This window comes from Carassius auratus, chromosome 9 (genome assembly GCF_003368295.1).
Source record: "Carassius auratus strain Wakin chromosome 9, ASM336829v1, whole genome shotgun sequence".
Lineage (NCBI taxonomy): Eukaryota > Metazoa > Chordata > Actinopteri > Cypriniformes > Cyprinidae > Carassius > Carassius auratus.
Window position 1 is genome coordinate 2,434,502 of NC_039251.1, and position 14,008 is coordinate 2,448,509.

The window sequence follows — 14,008 nt, forward strand, 5'->3', positions numbered from 1 at the left end:
CAAAATGAGGCTTCCTGAACCACTGAGACCTCGCAGCCCATTGCTTCACCAAAAGGTTCATAACTCGAAGCTTCATTCATTATTGCTCACTAGTGACACCTAGCTACTGTGCAAAGAAATAGCAGACCTATAAAAAATACTGAATCAATGACCTGAGCAGACATTTGTCCATTGCCTGGGTATCAAATAAAATGTTTCTCTCTCTGTCTGAATCTACTTGTGCAGAGACAACTGTCACACACAGTTCATTCATTATTCATAAATAGTTTGGATAGTGACAGTAGGAACAACAAAAGTGAGACTGTGTTGAGTGTAGTTCTTATGGTGGAGGTTCAGAATTGTTTCTGGTGTGTTTTGTGCATTAAACTGTTACTAGTTTTAGTGCAGTGGTGTGCTTATGGGACTATGGCTTTAGAGGAACAAACTGCAACACTGGGTGGGTGAAGGAAGGATCACACATTCTTTTTATTGAGGAACAGAATTGTATCAATATGTTGGGGCTAAGAAGATTCCTCCTTTTGGACAGAACCTCTCCAGCCTCTGAAAAGATCCTTTCGCATGGAACAGAGGAATGTCAGTGTCAGCTGGTATAAATGAGGATACAGATGTTCATGTTGAGCCCAATATACTAGTGGATCCTCAGATCTTGTGAGATTCACTTCAGATAAATATTGATTTGATTTGATTGATAAAGATTGTTAGTAGTCTGTGCATGCTCGCGCAGTGCTCAATAATGCCTGAGCATGGTCGGATACATGTGGCCTGGCCATTCAGATGGAGGTCGCATTTCAAAAGATCGGATACGTATCGGATTCAGGACCACATACCCAAGTGGCTTGGGTCACATTTGAAAAGATCGGATCTGTGTCGTTCAGACTGTCATGAAAAGATCAGATACAGGTCGCAGTTGGAATCGGAATTGGGTCGTTTCAGCCTGCAGTGTGAACGTAGCCATAGTTAAACTTCAAAAGGCTCAAGTTATGATTTCATTGAATAAACTCGAGCGCTGCATGTTCAGAGTCCAGTGCTGTGCTGCTGTGTGTTCCGCTGTTACCAGGGAAACTGACCCTTTGCACGTGATTCATCTGCCAGTTTTTAGGGAATCAAAGCATACAGTGCGACTAGTGTAGTCCGATTCTTGAACGAATGACTCGTATGAATCACTTTTTCTTAGTTTATTAATAACGCTCAGCGTGACCAGTGAAGTCATTAAAATATTGATAAACACAAATTTTGGGGGAATTTTATTATGTTTATTAATGATTACTTAAGTAAAGAATAAATGTTAATACAAAATAAACCCTAAAAAAAACCCTAAAAAAGCTCTGCATTTAACCCATCCAAAGTGCACAAACACACAGCAGTGCACACGCACACACACACACACACACACACACACAGTGGAGTGGAGCAGTGGACATTATTTATGCTGCGGTGCTCGGGGAGCAGTTGGGGTTTCATTGTCTGCAATAATATTATAATTGTAGTTTTAATTATGTGCGATTTGAAATTATGATTCTATTGCGAAAAGCAAACACAAAACTTCAATACCACGACTTGAGCGAGGCACTGAACCCCCAGCTGCTCCCTGGGCGCCGCAGCATAAATGGCTGCCCACTGCTCCGGGTGTGTGTTCACGGTGTGTGTGTGTTCACTGCTGTGTAACTTAGAAAATTTAAATGAATCTATTGTTTTCTTTGAGTGAGTAAACAATGAAAAGTTACTTTATGAGGGGCCGTACAATCTATGATTCATTCTGGCACTCTCACACGTGTAAACGTGAAAATTTTAATATTAGAATGATTTCCGAAGGATTGTGTGACTGTAATGATGCAAAAAATGCAGCTTTGAAAATCAGCTTTGATTTTTCCTAATAAACTGTTTAACTGAACTCACCAGAGAGTCTCAAATTATTATGTGGGATAATTAAATATATTCCAAAAAACTACAAACTACAAACATAAAAATATATAGATTTATTTTGCCCTCACATTCTTTCTTTTAACTCTTCCCTCTCAGCGACACACAGCTGACTGAAAGGCTCATTATGCAGCTCATTATGCGGGTCTTTATCTTCTCATGTGTAAATCACAATGAGATTCATGATAGTTGACGCCTACTCGCATATGACTTTTACCACGAAAAAGTAACTTAGAAAATTTAAATTAATCTATTGTTTTATTTGAGTGAGTAAACAAGATGATTTGTATATGTTTAGAAGCAACGGGGGAAAAAAACACAAAAGTCTGTCCCAAAGCGCAATACAGGGAAAACAAAACAACAAGCCTGATTTTAATGAGTTGATGGTGTATGATGGTATTTGTAGTGGAAACCATTAGATGTTTTTGTGATGGTTCTATTGTTTTTTATTTATTTATTTTATTTTTTTCATTTTCTCAGCAGGGTTGTTATACTAACAGTCGTCTGAATTTGTGGTTGATTGTAATCCATTGCATACCTTTCTATCAAAGTTACATTTGAGGTCAAAATCTGCAAATTTGTTAATTATTTTACTAAAATGAGGGATCATGCAAAATGCATGTTATTGTTTATTGTGTTTATTGTACTGATCTGAATAAGATTTTTCACATAAAATATGTACATATAGTCCACAAGAGAGAATCAGAATCTGCTTTATCAAGTGTGCGCAGACACACAAGGAATTTGTTGTGGTTTTTAAGATGCTCTTGGTACATACACGCATGTATATCAGGGAGGAGAGCAGAACACATTTAAATAGGACAACTTAACAATAAATAATAATAAAGTCAAGTCAAGTCAGCTTTATTTATATAGCACTTTAAACAAAATACATTGCGTCAAAGCAACTGAACAACATTCATTAGCAAAACAGTGTGTCAATAATGCTAAATGATAGTTAAAGGCAGTTCATCATTGAATTCAGTGATGTCATCTCTGTTCAGTTAAATAGTGTCTGTGCATTTATTTGCAATCAAGTCAACGATATCGCTGTAGATGAAGTGACCCCAACTAAGCAAGCCAGAGGCGACAGCGGCAAGGAACCGAAACTCCATCGGTGACAGAATGGAGAAAAAAACCTTGGGAGAAACCAGGCTCAGTTGGGGGTCAGTTCTCCTCTGACCAGACGAAACCAGTAGTTCAATTCCAGACTGCAGCAAAGTCAGATTGTGCAGAAGAATCATCTGTTTCCTGTGGTCTTGTCCTGGTGCTCCTCTGAGACAAGGTATTTACAGGGGATCTGTATCTGGGGCTCTAGTTGTCCTGGTCTCCGCTGTCTTTCAGGGCAGTAGAGGTCCTTTCTAGGAGCTGATCCACCATCTGGTCTGGATACGTACTGGATCCGGGCGACTGCACTCACTGATGCTTCAGAAGATAAAACCATGCATTAAGAGATGGGGCGTGAAAACTTTTTGAACAGAATTACATTTTTGTCTTATTTTGTCTGAATAATCATATATACCGTATATATTATTATTATTTTTTTCCATTTAGTACAGTCCTTCAGAGGCTACATAACATGGTACATAAGTGGTTTGTTTCCCAGAAGACAAAATAAGTAAATTTACCCTAAACTTCAAATTCAAAGTTTTCACTCCCGGCTCTTAATGCATGGTTGTATCTTCAGGAGCATCAGTGAGTGTTTGAAACTTCTGTAATAGTTGTGTTTGAGTCCCTCGGTTGTCTTCAGTGTGAAAAGATGAATCTCAAAATCACACAGTTGTTACAGAATACCCAGGAGGCTGAGGAGGAACAGAAAGATGGTTTATTTTAAGGCTCAAGCAGAGGAGCGGGTAGTGTTGGGTAGAGTGATAAATGGGTCCATGATAGCTGGGTGAAGACGTCAGAGGAGGGAGGTGAACCATACACACGCACGATGGAGATCTTGATCTTCGGAGGATCGCTGGAGAGAGGTAAGTAGAGGAAGAGTTAGTCCTTAGAGTTAGCATACAGGTAAGGCCTTGTCATGAACGAGACCGGACGCTGACTGAGTGCGTGTGTGTGGTATTTATGGTGCAGATGTGATTGTGTGATGATGAGGGTCAGGTGGAAGTGATCAGTACTCCAGTGAGGGCGTGCGTTGTGAATGAGTGGAGGTGGAACCTGGTGTGTTTGTAACAACAGTCACTGATGGAAAATGTTTAAATACACAAAAAATGCCGGAAACCAAAGAATTTGTGGGAGCTGAAGGATTTTTCTGAAGAACAGAGCTCAGTTTAACTGTTCAGGACAAACAAGAGACTCATGAACAACTATCACTAAACACAAACACACAGCTGAGGATCATTCAGCTAACAACACAGTATTGAGTGAGTCGAGGAGATTTTTAATGGGGTCATTTTTATAACTTCAGCTATTTTCTCTTGTGGATTATATGTAAACAACTTTTATGTGAGATATCTTATTCATTATCAGCGCATTATTGAGGCACAAAAACTGAAACAAGTGGAGAAAAACCCCCACAAAATAATGAACAAATGTTTTGTGCCTTTGTACGTCAGAATCAAATTGCAAGAAACATGATTTTCATTTTTACAGAATACCGTCATCGAAGACACACTTTAAAGTGAAACAGTCGTTTATGATTTCAAGCATTAAAGAGACAGACTGCACTGATGAATAAACCATGAATTTGATGTAAACAATAGATCTACATAATATTTAAAATTAAGTACATGGAGGAAATAGTGTATTATCCCTACAGTTATGGCATATAGTGATATTTAAACCTGAAACATGTTCATAGACTAGACAGTAGTAGCAGTAGTTCTAGTGTTTTATCATGAAGAACAGTTAATAACACACTTACCCAGAAGTGCAGCTCAGAATCAGTTTATAGTTGTTTGGCTGCTTTATAATAGTCTTGTAGAGCTTTTCTTTCGTATAGACACTGGGTTTTTCCTCAAGATAAATGTAGTCTGAACTATTTGTTAGGATGCTTGACCCCTGTATGACCGAGAGTGCGGTCAGAAAACCTCACAGCATTGCTAAGAGTTTGTTTATTAGTGGAAGACAAACTGTCTTCTGCTGGAAACCATTCACACATGTGGAGAAGGCGTCCGGATCAGATGATCATGATGTAAATGTGTTTTGGCGTCACATCTGACTGATGCTGCAGATTCTCACTTTCTGTCATCATCACTGTTTACAGCAAAAGAGTGTGATATTTCTGTGTGTTTTCTCAGGATCTGCAGTCAGAGATCTTCATCTCCTGATCACAGCTGTGTGTCTCTGAAGAGTGACGGATCCATGGGTCGCCCTCCTGCCCTCAGTGATGAAGCAGTGACCTCTGACCCCAGGTGAGGATAATCATGTGGTGATGATTGAACTGCTTTATGGGAGTCAGAAACACACTCGATACACACAGACTCTCGACACAATGAACACACGAGCTCCTACATTGAATTGAATTGAATTGAATTGCATTGAAGTCACCTTTAGCTGTTCGCTGGATAATTGTGAGACTCTCTTTGAAACAATGTGCATTACACAAAGAGTTAAACAGATCAACAAACTGAAATTATACTGAAAATACAAGACTGACATCTCTATCTGTTCAGATGTTAATTTACACATCCTTTATTTTGCGACATGTTTAATCAGTTGTTCTTGTGATATTTGAGCAGAGCAGATGGAGAGCGAAGCATCTCTGGAGGAGTCTCCTCTGTCTTCTGTCTGAACAACACGAGCGTTACAGCGTCTCTGAATAAACATGATCAAGCAGTGAATGATGAACTACAGAGAGTCAAAGAGCAGCACAAAACCAGCATGAAGAACAAGTATGAGAGATTATGTGAGGGACTGAAACTCCAGGAGAATGAAAGCCTCCTGAACAGCATCTACACACAGCTCTACATCATAGAGGGAGAGAGAGAAGGAGTGAATGAAGAACATGAGGTTTTACAGATGGAGAAAACAGCCAGAACACAACACTCACAAGACGCTCCAATCTACTGCAATGACATCTTTAAAGCCTCCGCTGAAGCAGGATCTGAGGAGAAAGAGCAGATCAAGACTGTTCTTACTAAAGGCATCGCTGGAATCGGAAAAACCGTCTCTGTGCAGAAGTTCATTCTGGACTGGGCCGAGGGAAAAGCCAATCAGGATGTAGATTTCATGTTTGTGCTTCCATTTCGAGAGCTGAACTTGATCCGAGATCATCAGTACAGTCTTCACACACTTCTGCTGGACTTTCATCCTGAACTTCAAGATCTGGACTCACAGATTTATGAGGAGTGTAAAGTTGTGTTCATCTTTGATGGTCTGGATGAAAGCAGAATCACACTGATGTTTTCAGACGCTCAGAAAGTTTGTGATGTGACTGAGACTTCATCAGTGGCTGTGTTGATGTCAAAGCTCATGAAAGGAGAGCTGCTTCCCTCTGCTCTCATCTGGATCACCTCCAGACCAGCAGCAGCCAATCAGATCCCCTCCGAATACATCCACCGTCTGACAGAGATTCAGGGATTCACTGAGCCTCAGAAGGAGGAATATTTCAGGAAGAGAATCAGTGATGAGCATCAAGCCAGCAGAATCATCTCACACATCAGAAGAGCAAGAAGCCTCCACATCATGTGCCACATCCCCGTCTTCTGCTGGATCTCATCCACTGTGCTTCAGAAGCTCCTGGAAGAAGATCTGAGAGCAGAAATCCCTCAAACTCTGACTGAAATGTACATCCACTTCCTGCTGATTCAGATCAACATGAGGAAGCAGAAGTATGAAGAGAGAGATCCAGAGAAACTCCTGCCGTCCGACAGAGAAGTGATTGTGAAACTTGCTGAAGTGGCTTTCAAACAGCTGATGGAGGGCAATGTGATGTTCTATGAGGAGGACCTGATTGAGAGCGGTGTAGACGTCACTGACGCCTCAGTGTATTCTGGGATTTGCACTGAGATCTTTAAGCAGGAATCTGTGATTCATCAGAGGAAAGTCTACAGCTTCATTCATCTGAGTGTTCAGGAGTTTCTCGCTGCTTTCTATCTGTTTTACTGCTATTTAACAAAGAACAAGAAAACACTGCGTGAATTCAGATTATATAGATCGGTTAAAGTCTCTCTGTATGATCTACTAACATCAGCAGTAGATAAAGCTCTTGAGAGTAAGAATGGACGTCTGGATCTGTTCCTGCGGTTCCTGCTGGGCGTCTCACTGGAGTCCAATCAGAGACTCTTACAGGATCTATTGACACACACAGAGAACAGCTCAGAGACCATCAGCAGAACCACACGGTACATTAAAGACAAGATCAAGAGTAGTGATCATCTCTCAGCTGATCAGTCGATCAATCTGTTCCTCTGTCTGCTGGAAGTGAAAGATCAGACTCTGTTCAGAGAGATTCAGGAGTTTGTGAAATCAGACAAACACTCAGAGAAGAAACTCTCTCCTGCTCACTGCTCAACAATCTCCTACATGATTCAGATGTCAGAGGAGCCTCTGGATGAACTGGACCCCAAGAAATACAACACATCAGCTGAGGGGAGAAGAAGACTGATACCAGCTGTGAACAACTGCAGAAAAGCTGTGTGAGTGTTTCATCATCAACTAAACTATCATTTTAATAATGAATCTGACTCCTTTAAAATAAATGTTCCTGAATGAGAGATTTTCTCCTGAATAACAGAATCTTAAAGGAGTCAGGACAGGTGTTTTTAATCCAGTAGATATTAGAGTAAAGCGTGTGTTAGCGGCGCGGGTAAAAACAACCCCGTCACATGAGAAACTGGTTCATTAAATCAGCAGCAGCTGCAGCAAAGAGACGCTCCACACATTGATCAGTAAAGCTGACCTTCAGACATTTCACTTGTGCTTGAAGTGTCTTACTCTTTACTGGACAACACTAGACACTATTTTTATCTGTTGATTGCTTGAATTAATGCAGAGATTTGTGTGAATTCTGCAGTTCTGAAACACCTTGATTGATGATTCACCTTGATTCATTCAGAATATAAATCCATGAACTGAACAGGTGACACTTTTAATGATCCGATGTGAAGTAAACCAGCTTTTCTTGATTTTATGGCAAGAATACAGTGAAATACGGTCTAAATCTGATGCAGTGCTGTGTAGCGTACAGTAAAACATAAGCACACGCACACAGTCTTGAGATTTACTGCCGCTTGAATTTGTTCTGAATAACAAACACAGAACTTCAGAAGTGCTCAGTTTACTTCACTGCAAACAATGATTTTCTTAGGATTTTTGTCTTGATTTCTAGAAAGAATATCTCAACATTCCTGAATCAAGATCAATTTACTTGAGAAGCAATATGAATTAAGATTTTAAATCTTGTTTTCGGAAAATGTATCAAGAGTTTGTAAATTTTTTCTCAAATTAAGAAAAAAAAATAGCTGCCACTGATGTAAGAAAAATAATATTAATAATTCAAAGGGAAAACGATTATTTTTCTTGCCATTAGCAGAATCTTTACTTCTTTCTTCAGAAAACAGGTCTTTCTATCTGAAGTGATTTTTCTTCTTCAGTAAATGTATCTTGATTTCAGAATGTCGAGGTGTTTTTGCTCAAACAGTGACTGATGTTGAAAAGATGAATATTTGTCTCAGAAACGCTGGGTTTATGATAAAAGCGCTCTGTTTTGATTGGCTGATGTCATGTGATCTCTCTCCTCGTCTCCTCATTGCTCTCCGCTGCTGTTCTGCTTCAGAAGTGATCAGGAGGAAGCAGAAAACACTCCTTTAGCAGCTTGATTCATCAAATACTCTTCTGCAGTGACAAGCAGCTTCTGAGAGATGAAACTGTGTTTATAGTACAGTGATATTATATAAACATAAATATTAGTGATGGAGGAATATTGATTATTTTAATAACTGATATCAGGGCTAGGTGCATGGAGATAGAATTGTTGCATAATTACAAATTAAAAGATTATGATCCACCAATGAATTTTAAGAGATTAACAAAAAATATATAAAAAATTTTAAATATAATGATATTTGAAAATAAAAACATTTTCACAAATATCTCTTTATTCTACAAACAACTTTTCCTGTCATTCATTAGTGAAAGTCTTTCTGTGTATTTGTGACTCCACCCACCGTCTGCTCAAGCCAATCAGATAACAGCCACACTTCACTGACCAATCGTAGCACGTTCTCGCTGTAGCCAATCACGTTCTTCTTTACAATCAGCGCAGGAGCAGATTCATTTATTCAGTCTCCTGTAAGAACTGCATTCTATGAACACTTTGTTCAGTCGAGCTGAAGAGCTGTTTGTGTGGTTAAAAACCCTGTTTCCAAAAGACTGCTGGAGTGTAAAGACTGTGTTATACTTTCTGTGTGAGCAATCCAGACACGTACACGGACAGCACAGACACAAACTACTTGTATTTATAATACTGAATGTGAATGTGAAGAATATGTTATTACCTACTGTTCTGTAAAGCACTGCAATACATTGAGGTGTAAGTACTATCTGACACAATTTACACTAAATATGAATAATATCTCACAGTGTCGGAGATCTCAGGATTTTATATCTTGAGTGATGGAGAAACACACACACACACACACACACACACACACTCTTACTGCAGACACACACACACTCTCCACTACTCCATACATATTAATACAGATTAAAAATAACACTAAAGCTCAGCTGTGTAATGAATAGTGTGATTAAATAGATTTGCATTAATGTCTACATAAAACATAAAAAATCCTGAGAGTGTAAAGGAGTTTTTCTTTCTTTTTGGATGAGGTTTTAAATGATTTATGATCATGTTTTTTTGTTCTTTGACATTTTAAATCTCAGTCCAGTGATGCATCACACATTGATTTGTTCTTTCTCTTTACTAATGAATTCACAGCTAAACTGATCTGATCTGAGAGAGTGAAGAGTGTGTCATTGTTCTCTACAGGTTGAGATATTGTGACGTCACAGATGAAGGTTGTTCTGCTCTGGCTTCAGCTCTGAGATCAAACCCCTCACACCTGAGAGAACTGGATCTGTCTTGGAATACAATAAGAGATTTGGGAGTGAAGCATCTCTGTGCTGTACTGGAGGATCCTCGCTGTAAACTGGAGAAACTGTGGTAAGATTATATATGACACACTGTAAAATATTTGTGAAGTGAAAAACAACTCACCCAGAAAGTCAGACAAAATTAAACAAAATTAGGTATTGTTTGTGAATGTAATACTTCCTACTGATTGGATGAGACTAGGGGTGTCGTGATATACCGGTATTGATGATAACTGTGATATTCAAAGCAATAATTATCAATTATCAGTTCTTTTATTATAATAACACATGTAAATACATTAAACATTTCTTCATTAAACTCTATAAAATGTTAAGTTGGTCTCAGTGCCGTGCACTTTATGCCTCATCTACATTCATTCTTCAATAAGGTTCATTAGTTAACATTTGTTAATTACATTAGTTGACAAATATAAATAACATAAATAATAATGAACAGTATTTCCACAGCATTTATTCATCTTAGTTCATGTTAATTTCAGCATTTACTTATGCATTATTAAAATCACAAGTTGTGTTTGTAAACATTAATGCACTGTGAACTAACATGAACAATGAATAACTGTTTTTATTAACATTAACAAAGATTAATAAATTGTGTAATAAATGTATTGTTCATTGTTCATTCATGTTCGTTAAAGCATTACTGTTAACAAATGAAATTTTATTGTAAAGTGTTACCATTAAAGGTCCCATGACATGGATTATTTCCTTTTCTTTAAATGCGTTTTAATGTTTCCTTAGGTGTACTTATATTGTTAGTTTGATTTTTACATTAAAAATTTAGAAATCAAAATCATTCATCAAATACTCTTCTGCATGTTATTCACGCTTGCATCAGCTGACAGTCAGCTGTTCCTGACGTGTACCAATCCAGTCTTGACACCTATCACCTGCGGTCTATTTAAATTCCCATTATTCAGTGTCTCTCCATCGCATCGCTGCTTGCAATTAACTCCCTCCTCCAACCCCAACTACACCAACTGAACCTGTAATCTGATCTAACTTGTTCTTTCTTTACAGTGTCTTCATTGGAAGCAGTCTCTATGACCTTTTGTTTACAACTCATGTAATTGTGAATTGTAATTATATATGCTTATAATGGTTCTGTTCTATACCCCAGGGGGGTTTGTCTTGCTGCTCTCCCCGCTCTGTCCAAGCATGGCTGCATGGACAAAACATAACCATACCGCCAACACTAACTGTATGCAATTATAATTGTCATTAAATATACATGAGGGAAGTGATCCTGATTGAACTGCATTCTATGAACACTTTGTTCAGTCGAAACAAAGTTGTTTGTCATTAAATAGATTTGCATTAATGTCTACATAAAACATTAAAAATCCTGAGAGTGTAAAGGAGTTTTTTTTCTTTTTGAATGAGGTTTTAAATTATTTATGATCATGTTTTTTTGTTCTTTGACATTTTAAATCTCAGTCCAGTGATGCATCACACATTGATTTGTTCTTTCTCTTTACTAATGGATTCACAGCTAAACTGATCTGATCTGAGAGAGTGAAGAGTGTGTCATTGTTCTCTACAGGTTGAGTGATTGTGGCGTCACAGATGAAGGTTGTTCTGCTCTGACTTCAGCTCTGAGATCAAACCCCTCACACCTGAGAGAACTGAGTCTGACTGAGAATAAAATAAGAGATTTGGGAGTGAAGCGTCTCTGTGCTGGACTGGAGGATCCTCACTGTAAACTGGAGAAACTGTGGTAAGATTATATATGACACACTGTAAAATATTTGTGAAGTGAAAAACAAATCACCCAGAAAGCCAGAAAACACAATAGTTGTATAAAGAGACAGAGATACAGAAAGTAAAACATCGTGTGTCTTTGTTTCTTGTTCATGTGTGGACTTCTGTGTTCATGTTAAAGCTGTTTCTGCATTAGCATCACCTTTAAATGGATTCTGTTACGCTAAGTGCTAATAGCTCGTCTTGTTAAGTACTATCTGCAAGTATGAATAATATCTCACAGTGTAGGAGATCTCAGGTTCTGATATCCTTGAGTGATGGAGAAACACACACATACACAGACTACGTTTACATGCTGTTAAAATTCGGGTTATGGTCGGGTTAAGGTCCCTATTTGGGTTTCTGAAACATTCGGGATAACTCGTTTACATGCGTGAGCAGAGAGAGTTACTCCTGTATACATGGAATGTGTAATCAGTAGCCAATATCCCGATGTAAACAGCGAAGCACGGTTAGCGTCTGGACGTAATACGCAATATGCGTCATTTCCGATTCTTCTTCCTGTATCCAAAGACTCAAAAGACCAAGATTCCTTGCGATTAGAACATGCGCAGAACACACATTTTGATGGGGATATGCCGAAACGCGTTTACAAGACCAAATATTCGGGTTAGAAAAGGGGTACCCCAGGTATAATATCCCGGTTTTTAAAAACCGGGATATGAGCATATCCGGGTTTTTGCCGGTGTTTACATGGCCGTGCGCGACCGGGTTATTGCTAATATCCCGGTTTTGAACGGGTTATTGGCTGCATGTAAACGTAGTCACAGACTGTAGTGTGACGCTCCATGTCTGCTGTTACTGTACTGTTTCTGGTTCTGATTCACTGTTAGTGCTGCGCTTGGTTTGAGACGCTTTAATTTACATTTGGGAACACAACATTCGTCATTAGAAACATTTATAAATATGTTGTTGTTTACAAAGAAGTTTAGTGTCACACAATCCTTCAGAAATCATTCTGATTTTCTGCTCAAGAAACATTTCTGATTATTATCAATGTTAAAAACAGTTTTGCTGCTTAATATTTTTGTGGAAACTATGATACGACTCAAACATTTGTATAGGATTTAAAAAAAGAGCGAAATTAATAATTTTATTCATCATTCATGAAAGTCACAAAAACGGTGAAGGAATTTAAAATGATTTCTATTTAATAAATGCATTTACCAATTTAATTAATATATTGATAAATGCAAATAAATGCTGTTCATTAAACTTTATATTTATCAAAAAATAAAGTGCATCATTTCAACACAAAATATGAAGTAGCAAAATGTTCAACATTGATAATAATCAGAAATGTTTCTTGAGATTAAAATAAATTGTAATGACTTCTAAAAGATCACGTGACACTGAAAACTGGAATAATGATGAAGAATATTCTGATTTGCATCACAGGAATAACATTACATTTTATATTAAAATTTTACACTTTTTTTGTATTTGTAATAATATTTCACAATATTTATTTTACTTTATTTTGATCAAATAAATGCAGAAGATAGTTTGTAGCTCGGCCACATAAGAGGTATACGTTTATAAAGCTGTTGATTAAATGTTAATCTGATTGTTGATGTGGCACAGCTGTTATTAACCCTCTAAGCGCCAAAGTCGCAAAATTGCGACAAGACGTCACCCTTAATAAAATAGACTGTAGTTCCCAAGGGGCAAGGAACTCGACCGGAAGTTGAAGTCGGGTGGGGGCTGCCATCTTTTAGCAGAACTTCACTTGCGTTAGCATTCCCATTGACTCCCATTCATTTTGGCGTCACTTTGACAGCGAATAACTTCACATCTGAGGCGTTTAAAGACTCCGTTTGTCCATTATTTATTTCTAAAGATACACGACAATGTATAAAGGGCTCCATTACCTTTTATGTTACATTATGGCCCCGTATAAACAGTTTTTGTAAAAAATAGGCTAACGATTGCGTCATAACCACTCGTCTCTCTGTCGCATTACCGTACAGACAGGAGGAGAAGCTCGCAGGCAATTAACTTAATATGGCGTACTGGCGTTACATTTTAAAATACTATACAAAATAATTAATCAGAATACTTACTCCTGCTCATTCACGCCAAAGAACTCCCCGCTCAAGCTCGCCGTCTCTGCAAGATTAAAGATGGCAGTTTTCACGCACAGCCACTTAGAAGATTTACATCTGTCAGACAGGTTGCTGACCTCATCAAGCTTCGTTTGAGTCTGCGCGGCAGAAACGGAAGTGATAAAAAACGCTAAAACTGGGCTTCATTTGTCTCAATT

At 38.2% G+C, this 14,008-nt stretch overlaps 1 protein-coding gene across 11 annotated transcripts in view; it reads left to right on the top strand.

Annotated features, from left to right (window-relative positions):
- The window catches only part of LOC113109173 (NACHT, LRR and PYD domains-containing protein 12-like), a 1,059,377-nt gene that overhangs the window by 34,613 nt on the left and 1,010,756 nt on the right, over nucleotides 1-14,008 (top strand). For 2 of the 11 annotated variants that reach the window (XM_026272788.1, XM_026272790.1), the window contains exons 7-9: nucleotides 5,166-5,279; nucleotides 5,604-7,505; nucleotides 9,860-10,033. The exons of 5 other annotated variants lie outside the window; for them this stretch is intronic. In XM_026272788.1, the coding sequence (XP_026128573.1) occupies nucleotides 5,166-5,279; nucleotides 5,604-7,505; nucleotides 9,860-10,033 (2,190 nt within the window). Of the gene's footprint in view, nucleotides 1-5,165; nucleotides 5,280-5,603; nucleotides 7,510-9,859; nucleotides 10,034-14,008 lie in introns of those variants that run through there. 4 more of the 11 variants (XM_026272796.1, XM_026272801.1, XM_026272791.1 and 1 more) reach the window with 2 other exon arrangements.